The 10,203-nt window shown below is 40.0% G+C and overlaps 2 protein-coding genes across 2 annotated transcripts; one reads left to right on the top strand and one right to left on the bottom strand.

Moving 5' to 3' along the window:
• Positions 1-802: 802 nt before the first annotated feature.
• Positions 803-5,328, top strand: plin2 (perilipin 2). The gene is made up of 8 exons (XM_007559918.2): positions 803-907; positions 1,112-1,157; positions 1,420-1,615; positions 2,297-2,379; positions 2,536-2,821; positions 3,560-3,735; positions 3,828-3,944; positions 4,664-5,328. The coding sequence occupies exons 2-8, from the start codon at positions 1,128-1,130 to the stop codon at positions 5,126-5,128; spliced, it is 1,353 nt and encodes a 450-aa protein (XP_007559980.1). The 5' UTR covers positions 803-907; positions 1,112-1,127; the 3' UTR covers positions 5,129-5,328.
• Positions 5,329-5,850: 522 nt separating this feature from the next.
• On the bottom strand, positions 5,851-8,787 carry cdca9 (cell division cycle associated 9). Its single transcript, XM_007559917.2, has 11 exons — positions 8,701-8,787; positions 8,496-8,623; positions 8,290-8,421; positions 8,034-8,071; positions 7,901-7,952; positions 7,741-7,808; positions 7,591-7,658; positions 7,412-7,507; positions 7,127-7,208; positions 6,137-6,223; positions 5,851-6,038 (listed from the first exon to the last, which is right to left on the bottom strand). Exons 2-11 carry the CDS (start codon positions 8,605-8,607, stop codon positions 5,997-5,999), a joined length of 777 nt encoding a protein of 258 aa, XP_007559979.1. The 5' UTR covers positions 8,608-8,623; positions 8,701-8,787; the 3' UTR covers positions 5,851-5,996.
• Positions 8,788-10,203: the final 1,416 nt, after the last annotated feature.

The raw sequence follows: 10,203 nt of genomic DNA, 5'->3' as shown, positions 1-10,203 counted from the left end.
AATAAAATTTGTTACAATTAAAACTCATTCAGGATGGGAATGAGCCATGCACAGCTTTGAAAAAGAAAATGTTCAAGTGTTTGGGTCTATTAGAGGTCTAGGAGCAATAAATGTAATAATTGTAGTTGTAAGATGTTTTATTTGATGAAGATTAGAAATATTTGATAGATTTTCAATATGTGGGTCAACTAAATAGGGTCTGTGATCTGTGACTGGGAACTTATTCAGGGTGGACCCCACTTCTCACACAATGACTGCTGGAGAGAGGAATTAATCCTCCAAAGTGAAACAAAGATGTTAAGACATTTGTACATTTTCATCCATGGATGAAATGTGGTATACCTGCTTGCCCATGGATAGTATCAGAAACTGAGGTATTTTATTTATTTGTCTGTTTTATTTATTACATATAACAGATTAATTTGATTAAAATCATATTTTAAAAATGTATCCAGTCATTAAAACCTATTTCAACAGGTGTGTGTAAAAATGTAGTAACACCAGTGACTTTGATTTTCAACTTCACAAATAAGGAAGTTTTAATTTTATATTTTATTTTATATCGAGTTTCTAAATGGATAACACCTGCCGTCATGGTTGACAATTCACATTTTTTATGTTAAAATATTTCACTTGTCACCGCTTTGTTCGTTAGCTGACAGGTGAAAGTTCATGCAATCAACCTGCTGAATCGCCATTGTTGCCTCAGAAGAAATCCCCCATTACTCTGAACTTCCACCTTTTCTAAGTCACCTTTGTTCTAGAATCATTGCGTCACAGCGCCATGCCTCATCTCGCGATATTTTTTTTTTTTTTTCCCAGAGCGAATAAATACAGCAGCTGTTGGTTCGTTCAGGTCATCCGGTGAAGAAAGTGACATTTGTGAGTTATCTGTCGCCTTTATTCGGTAAGGTTTTTTTTGTTAGTTTTTTTTAACGCTTTATTGAGAAACAACCCGTTTTCAGCTGTGGTATTTAAACAGATACCGGAATTACGGTTAATAAACGCTGTACTACGGAAGTAACTGCTTATTCCTATAATGGTCTTTGCTTTGTTTGCATTTCTTCAGAAGAAAAGTTGTTAAAGTAAGTCTAAATATGTGTTTTTGCAGATTTCTGAGAGCAGAAATGGCAGCAGCTGAAGTTATGCCAAATCAGGTGAGTTTGGTAAAGACTGTGGTGATTAATTACCCTTTCAACACAGGGTAATTAATACTTCAGGTTGGCATAAAATGAACACAAGGCTTTTTGGTCTGCAGCAGTGGTACCAGCAGAGATTGGTGCAAAACAGCGCGTCGACATTCACTCTGTATCTCAAACATTAAGAAAACAAACATCCTCATGTATTGCACACTAAAAATCTCACTCATTCAGTGTTAAGAAATTAATTTAAATTGTGTTTCTCTGCATTTGCTCACAGAGTGTGGTGGAGAGGGTAACCAGCCTCCCTCTGGTGAGCTCCACTTACAGCCTGGTGTTCAGTGTGTACTCAAACACCAAGGACAACCACCCTTATATCAGGAGTGTGTGCGAGGCTGCGGAGCAAGGGGTCCGCACCATCACCTCTGTGGCCCTCACCACGGCCTCGCCCATCATCGGCAAGCTGGAGCCTCAGAGTAAGACAGATTAGAGGACAAGCAACGCATAATGAAACCTTGAGGGTCATTATGTGCTGTTCTGCTGAGTCACGTCGCTGGAATTTGAAACAGGATGGTTAGCCCAGACTCCTGACTCTTAATCCAGTTGATCTTTCACCTCATTAAGAGGTTACATAAGTATTCACAACTCTAGAATTCTTCAGATTTCATATTCAATTTGGATTTTGTTTTGATGAAACAAGATAAAGTGATAAAGATTCAAGTGTTTTTCCAGGATTGGACAGGACTTAGTTGCACCCATTTTTCTTTTTCACAACAGAAGAAATAAAGCATCCCCGCAGCATGATGCAGCCACAACCATGTTTAGCATTATTGGGGATTGGTGCAGTGTTATTTATTCTCCCCATCAAACCTTTTGGGTTTTGGATGTGTTAAATACTTAGATAACAAGTAGTTGCACTGGGTTTTATTTTGGCATATCAAAGTAAACTGGACTAAAATACAATGGAAGCTATGTAACTTTTTGCTTCCATTATGCACTGATTTGTGTTGGTCTATAGTAGAATCCCACTAAAACACATTCAAATCTCTGGTTATAAAGTAGAAAGTGTGAAAAAGTTTAAGGGATGCTCAGGTTATCTCGACGTTTTTTGCTTCAGAAAGTCTCACGATAAATTTTCCCTTTTGCTCCATCTACAGTTGCCATTGCCAATGACCTGGCCTGCAAAGGTTTGGACAAGATTGAGAAAACTCTGCCAATCCTCCACCAGCCCTCTGACCAGGTATGGCAACAAGCCCAGTTGCACAACACTGATGTGAGCTAATCTCCCCAAAAAAAAAGCATTGATCATGTTGACCCATGCCTTTTCTTCCACTTTTGGCTTCAGTCATTTAAAAAAAAAAAATTTTAAATTCCCCCATCTCTCCTTTTCCCCCAGATTGTTTCCAGCGCCAAGGATGTCGTAACCACCGCTAAGGATGTTATGACGGGAAACGTGTCTGGAGCCAAGGGCACCGTCTCTGACACACTGAGCACCGTGGTGGAAAAGACCCGGGGCGCGGTCCAGGACGGGATGGAGAGGACCAAGGCTGCCCTCAGCGGGAGTGTGAGCACAGTGCTGGACAGCAGAGTGGTGCGGCTGGTCAGCAGCGGAGTGGACACGGCCCTCACTACGTCCGAGAGCCTGGTGGAGCAGTATCTGCCTCTGTCAGAGGAGGAGCTTGGTGAGTGGAAGTTATTGGATAAATGCTTGGAAAACAACATCCAGACACCTTTATTGATTTATGTTTTGTCACGTTGCAACCAAAAGCCTCCATCTTATTGGGATTTTATGTGATGGGCCAGCATGTCAAGTAGTTATGAAGGGGAAAGAAAATTGCAATGTGTGCTTGAGATGTAAATCAGATGCTCCCATTTGTTATACTGTCAAAAAAAATGCCTTGTTGCCATAGTTACGCATCATAACTGTTCAAAAGTTTAAAAAAAAAACTGAGACCAAAAATCCTTCCAGCTGCACGGGATCCAAACCCAGAGGGAATAAATGTCCAAACATGTGACGCCTCAACCAAAAAAAAAAAAAAGATCTAAAGTCTATAAAAAGAACAAGCAAATCAGAGCTAATGTAACAGAGTAGCATGCTGAAGTAGCATGCTGCCACCATGAGCAATACAGTTCCAACATTGTAAACAACTAAAAAAAAAATATCTAGCAGTTACATAAAACTGCATCATGGGTCTGAATTTGGTTCCCAGAAAACCAGGCTTATCAGATAAATGCTAATGTGCATTAGCTGCTTTTTCCCTCCACCAGCAACACAATGAGGAGTTGTTCAGAGTGACACTCTGGTACAGCTCAGGCTTCCTAATACTGATTTATTACTTTCATGGCTAAAAACGTTGCATATGCAGTGGCTTGTGGCACCTAAATATAGTGTGTTTTTGTTTCCCCTCGCCTCGTGACAGAGCTGGAGGCTAAAGCCGCGAAAGGCTTCGAAAATAAAGAGAGTTACTACGTCCGCCTGGGCTGCCTGTCCACCAAGCTGAGGAAGAGAGCGTACACCAGGGCTGTGGCCAGGATACAGGAGGGCAAGGAGCGCAGCATGGGGTTCATCTCCGAGCTCAACTCCACTGTTGACCTGGTGAGACTTTAACACTTAATGCTACGAGAATCGATGTAAATTAAAGTGTGAAAAAAATCCCGATTCTAAGATTAAATCTTTCCCCTCTCTAGATGGAATACGGCAGAAAGAACATCAACAATGCTAACCAGATGGTGAACGACAAGCTGAACGTATTGGTCCCGTGGAAATCCGGCAGTCCGACCAAGGAGAATGGTCACCATGCGGAGGTAATTCACACAGGAAGCCAACCAATTAGGATCCCCGTGTTGATTTGAACAAATTTCTCTCAGATTAACCAAAACCAGCCAGGTGGCTAACAGTTGGAGCCTTGAGGAAGAACACATTTATCCTGTTTGGCTTCTCACCACATTAGGACTTCATGTAAAAGCTTTACGGATAATTAATGAAACTCTCAGCGTCCTGGCCGTGTCTTACATGAAACCACTTATTATGCTGCGCAGGAGCTTTGGTTGCATCATGAGGGTTTACTAGTCGTTCCAGGAGGATTTAGGTCCAGAACAGGAGGCAGAGCCAACTCGCTCAGAGCCTTTAAATCTAGCATGATGGGAAAGGCTTACGTTTAATTAAAGCCACTAAAATTTATTGCCACACCCTCAGAAAGACATGTGAAAATAGAAATTACTCTTTTATTGGAGTAACATGATCTAACTGGGAAAATAACATTTAGTGAGATTCAAAGAAAAGTAAAAAGAATGGATTTTTGCAGTTAAAATTATTTTAGGGCTAAAACACATTTCTGCCTCAGATGTTAACTGCTTCTGCTGCTGAAGCAGTTTTTTCTTCATACCAGGTTAATGACTGGTTCTCATATGCTAGTTATACATTTTCCAAATATGTGTTGTAGGTTTTACTTCAAGGCAGTTATTATAAAACTGATAAAAGACCAAACCAAAAATGTTTATTTTAAATCATGTTCTCGCTGCAGGTGATCGAGTCTCGGACCTTGGCCCTCGCTCGTTCCCTCACCCAGCAGCTGCAGACCACCTGCCTCGTTCTGGTCTCCGGCCTGAAGGGACTCCCCAACCACATCCAGCAGGAGGCGCTGTCCCTCAGCCATTCGACAGCACAGATGTACAACGGTTTCAGCCGAGCCAAGGTGCTGGGAGAGCTGCCGGACAGCGTGCTAACCAGCACCAGGGTCCAGCTGGGCAAGATGAAGGAGTCCCTGGACAACGTCATGGATTACCTGGTCAACAACACGCCGCTCAACTGGCTGGTCGGTCCTTTCTACCCGAGGATGAGCATCCACAACGAGTCGTCCGCAGCCGGCAGCGAACAACCAGAGAACAAAAACTCCCCGTTCACTGAGCCGCAAACCGAGGAGCCTGTGGAGGTGGAGATGGAGTCACTTCATTCCCAACAACAGTTCACTCCAGATTCAGACAGCTGAAGTCATTTCACTACAAAGTCCCTAATTAGCGCTAAATGCTTGACGTCCGAGTACAGAGGTTAAGCAAACTGCACTGTTGCTTTTTTATTGCAAAAGTTTCCCTGTGATCTTTTTTTCCTCGCATAAATGTCTTGACTAATTAACTTGACTAATGCTAATCTGTTTAAGCCTTCAGAAAATAAACTGGAACTATAAACTTCTGTTTTTCCACTCGTCATTTTAAAACTTTTAATCCTATGCCAGTGAAACTGAACATTTAAACAAATAGTCGTATATCTGACCAATAAGTTGTATTACGTCACTTATAAGGGGACGTCACTCAGATTTCATCGATACAAGAGAGCCTGCAGGTTTAGATGCAGCTGACCATCCCTGCAGCATGACATTACCACTACCTTGCATTATTACACAAATATACAGAAAAAAAAAATCTGACATTTAGTTCATTTCACGTTCAAAAATGCAGCACAGCTTTTATGCAGCCCATTTCTGCCCACAATGTCCCCAGTCAGCCCATTTGAAAACAAAGATTTTCATAATTACTAGCTGTCCGTTTTTAAAAGACCTTGCAGGACATTTAGGAGAAAGAAAGATTTCACAATCGTACGGTATCACCAGTAAACTTTATTAGATAAAAAAGCAAACTATGACATTTATATTTCTTAATATTACACATTATAGTCGACTGTGCAGACGGCAGATTAAAAAAGATTTCACAATCGTACGGTATCACCAGTAAACTTTATTAGATAAAAAATCAAACTATGACATTTATATTTCTTAATATTACACATTATAGTCGACTGTGCAGACGGCAGATAAAAAAAAAAAAAAAAGTCAAGCCCAGCAGGCTGGTCCAGGTCAAATATCACTGAATGTGACTGTGCTGTGCTAAATACTCCATCAGACTCTGAAATTCCCAAATCCAGGAAGAATGAATGATTACTACTATTGCACAAGGTTTCAATTCACTCAATGTGGAAATGCTGTAAATCATAAAGAGCTCACCGTAAGCTTCTGAATCTGGCACCAAGCCACATCATCGAGCAACTCCAAGTTGATTTTCTCCTTTGTCTCTTCAGAAAACATCAACATCTAGAAAGAAGGAAAAACTTTACATGTTAAAAAAAATATTATTTAAATTCAAATTTCAAAAGAAAAGCATTTTAAACTATAATCTGAAACGGCATTAAACCTCTGACAATATGCAGGTTAAAAATAAATTTAAACATTTTAAAAACCAAAACTACTTTGGAGCTTCATGTCCCTCAGTTTATACTGAAATCTCCGAAAACAGCATGTTGAAGTAGCTCTGCTACATTAGTTCTGATTTGTTTCACTCAAGTTTTATCGATCCTTCCATTAATAGAAAGACTCAAAGCAACAAGTAGCCTGGATTCAGGTGCAACAAGATGTTAAGTTACACTTTTTCTTCCTCTACAGCAGGAGTGTCAAACTCTTATTTCTGACCACATAAAGATCATGAACATACTCAAAGGGCAAAATTTATTGATAAAACTACCTCTTAAGCTGTTAAAATATGAATAAATAAGCGTCTCTGCATTCGACGAGTTCTTAAAGTTAAATAACTTCCTCTCATGTCAATTTAATTTGGCAGAATACAGATAAAGGCTGCTTTAATTTGATAAAATAATTTAGGTGCACAACTGAAGACTCCATTTGTGTCTGTTTAAGAGTCTAAAGAGCCACATAAAAAACTTATGGTGGGCCAGATTTGGCCCCTGGGCCTTGAGTTTGACGCATGTGCTCTACAGCATTGTTTTCCAACCCTTATCTTCAAGGGCCCACTGTCCTAGATATCTCCCTGCTCCAGTATATCTGAAGCAAATGATTGCATCATCTCCTCCACAAAGGGGCCCATTAATCACCCATTTATCCAAGTGTGTGAAGTCAGAAACACAGAAAACATGAAGTAGGCGAGTCCCAGGATTGAGAAACACTGGTCTACAGCTGCAAGTAACAAGCATGTACTTTTACCTGTCCCTCCGCTGTCGTCACGGTGATGTAGGCTGCAGACCCTGCCACTGAACCAGACAGCTCACCAGCAGACAGAACCGACCTGTATGGATAAATAATCCTCAAGTTCCCAATAATCTCATTCTGACTGTTATTTTGTTGTAAAAACATTCACATCTTGGGCTTCTCTGTCTTACAGACCCATAACTTATTAACTATGCAGCACCGTCACCAGGAGAACCCAATAAAGCGGTGGCTCATCAGTGGTAGATTACTTTTCCTGCGGTATAGACAATAAGGACAGACCTGAGTTTAGGCGTTTTCTGTTTCTGTTCTGGCTGATCGGCAGTTTTGCGACTCGCCAGATGGCTCTGGGTTCGTTTGACCGTCGCAAGAGAAGCCCTGTAGGAAAAAGAAGCACATGCAACTCCTTGACCTTCGGTCTCAATCTGGTTTCGACAACCTCACAGACGTTCAGGTCTTACCTGAGGTTTCCAGCGCTGTTGCTGGTAGCTATAGTTCTATTTCTTTTTATGCCCGTTGTTTTCCCACCCTAAAAAACAAAAAACAGCAGTGAAAAAGAATGAAAATCCCATTTTGAATCATTGTTTTACATCAAACGATTCACGTGTCACCTTTGGATTCCTGGCAGAAGACCTCTGGACTGGGGTGGACAACACTGGCGGAGAATCGGTTGATTTTACTTTGAAAATGAAAAGCGCAAAAATCATAAAATGCCAGGCAAAATACAGCAGCTAGTGGAATATCAGATGCATGAAGAGAACAAGGAATTACGTGGTCCCCTGGGGACTCGCTTGAGGGGATGAGCCATTTCACGGGATTCATTCTGCAAAGAAGAAAAAAAAGGGGGGGATTTATTTATTTAATAAGTCTTTTTCCATGAAGCATAGAGGGAAGAAAGACTCACCTGAATGGCTATAGACACCTCACTGGCTGAAGGGTCCTCTATCACAGAAGACAACAAAAATTGGAGGGATTGAACCCCATAAAACAGCAATTTTGCATTTATTGTTTGCTACCAAAAAAAAAAAAAACAATCAAAATAAAGTCCTTGTCAATAAGTTTGGAGAATTGCAGGAATTTTAACAGGACTGTTCAGCTACATCAATTTCAAGTATATTTTTTTAATAAGATCAAGTGGAAAACATAACTGAAAGACTTACGGCTGATCAGATCCCCTACGAGAGTATTTTGAAGAGAAGGAGGCATTTTCATCAGCTCCACTTTAAACACTTTGTCAACTGTTGCCAGCAGACTCTCCAGTTTGGACTCCAAGTGCCTCATGCGGTCCTGTGCTAAAAAGGAATTAAAAAATAAATTAAAAGTGATGTTCCAGCTTGGTGTTTAACACCTTTGTTTTGCCATCTACCTTCTTTCTCAATCTGTTGGATAAAAAGTCCATGTTTATTCCGTCGCATTTCCCGACTCAACTGGTGCTTGTTCTCAGTATTTGCTTCAATTTTCGCCCGTCGTTGTGACATTTCGTCTCTGTTTCCTCTTAGAATTAAAAAAAGAAGAAGAAGAAGAAGAAGAAACACACAGAAACACCCGAAGCCAACGCCAGGAATACACACCTGTTACTCCAGTTGATTTAATTAAGGGGTGTGTCCAATTTCAAGAGCCGATTCGCCGCATCCTTCTTCAACCACGAAAACCGGAAGTCACCTCAGTTTATGTCCTGTTGCCTAGCAACTATAACAACGCTTAACCTAAAAAACAAAACGGCGCTGAAAATCTTACTTAGGTTTTTTTAATCACTACTCATTTAATTATTTTTAAATAATTACAGGAGTTAATTCTTTTTTATGTATGCAAAAGACTATCAACACAAATTTGCTTATTTTTTGTACCGACAGATTTTAATATTTAGGTGGCGTGAATAATTTGATGCAACAAAAACCTGTGGCTGGGGGGGAAAATAGGCATACTATCACCATGTTTCGTTGTTCTATGCAAAACTCCTGTATGTTTTGTTTTCTGCTGCTTATTTTTAGACATAGCATTCATTTGACATCCAGGTTCAAAAATATTATGTCAGCTCCTCAGAAATTTCAGTGACACCAATGTTGTGCAATTTATTTAATGTTTATATGGTATGTTGGAGAAGAAATCGCATTTTCTGCATAAGTATACTTATGCAGAAAATGCGATTGGAGAAGAAATCGTTAAAAAAAACGTTAGTACGTTAAAAAAACGTTAGTACCCTATACTAACGTTTTTTTTTGTTTGTTTGTTTTTTTTTTCGTAATTTCTACAATTTGCTTTGGCATATTTCATATTAACTATAGTCTAAATCTCATATAATGGTAATCCATTCCTCTCTTATTAAATCTGAATCCTGCAGGAAAATACACAGATTATTCCCAATCTGAGCTTTGATTGTTGGAAGAACTCCTTCTTGGAACACATCTGGATCCTCCAGACAACGCCGTGCTCTCTGGCAGGGGTTGTGAGCAAGCCAACTCTCTTGGATGAGAAGCAACCCCACACAAAGTGCATCAGGAGGCTTCACTGTTGGCGCAACACACAACGTGGTTTTCCAGATGTTGCAAAAAAAACAAAAAAAAAAAAGTTAGTGAGTGAGTAGCTCTGAGAAAATAATTTAGCACCATTCTTCTGTATTAAGGCATTTATGGGGCAAATCGATTTATGCATTTTTGCTGGTCTCTTGAGAGAAATGCAACAGGAGTTGTGAAATTGGACCTTTTTCCCTGTTTTTCTCAAATACCTCAGACTGAGGCAATGAGAGGGCTGTGGAATTTCTGCTAACGGTTGTTTGCTGCTGTGCAGACGTCTTCAAAGTCGAGGTTTCTCTTTGTGCTGTAGCTGCAGGGTGACAGCTGCAGCTACCTTTGTGTGATTTCTCAGTTAAAGTTCTTAAAGAGAACTCAAAATATTCAAAAAGTAAATAAAATGTGACATTTTTAAAAAATGATTTTTTTTTTTTACAGAATTTAAGTTGGCTTTGTTTAGACAGAAATGACCTCCGTTCCCTGTCTAGTCATGAGATTTTGTCTTATGTTCTTCCGCTTACTAAAGTGTTTATGTTTTAACCCTTTCCATGGTTCATTAGAAGA

Source organism: Poecilia formosa, unplaced genomic scaffold (genome assembly GCF_000485575.1).
Source record: "Poecilia formosa unplaced genomic scaffold, Poecilia_formosa-5.1.2 Scaffold111, whole genome shotgun sequence".
Lineage (NCBI taxonomy): Eukaryota > Metazoa > Chordata > Actinopteri > Cyprinodontiformes > Poeciliidae > Poecilia > Poecilia formosa.
Note: the sequence above shows the minus strand (reverse complement) of the source record. Positions and strands in the feature narration are given on the sequence as shown.

What these genes read in the sequence shown, in the direction of transcription:
- plin2 (XM_007559918.2), top strand. Translation starts at nt 1,128, where the DNA reads ATGGCAGCAGCTGAAGTTATGCCAAATCAG. An exon ending in TCAACTCCACTGTTGACCTG is followed by an intron (nt 3,736 to 3,827) that starts GTGAGACTTTAA and finishes TCCCCTCTCTAG; the next exon opens with ATGGAATACGGCAGAAAGAA. An exon ending in AGAATGGTCACCATGCGGAG is followed by an intron (nt 3,945 to 4,663) that starts GTAATTCACACA and finishes TTCTCGCTGCAG; the next exon opens with GTGATCGAGTCTCGGACCTT.
- cdca9 (XM_007559917.2), bottom strand. Translation starts at nt 8,607, where the DNA reads ATGTCACAACGACGGGCGAAAATTGAAGCAAATACTGAGAACAAGCAC. An exon ending in CCAACAGATTGAGAAAGAAG is followed by an intron (nt 8,422 to 8,495) that starts GTAGATGGCAAA and finishes ATTCCTTTTTAG; the next exon opens with CACAGGACCGCATGAGGCAC. An exon ending in GCGAGTCCCCAGGGGACCAC is followed by an intron (nt 7,809 to 7,900) that starts GTAATTCCTTGT and finishes TCATTTTCAAAG; the next exon opens with TAAAATCAACCGATTCTCCG.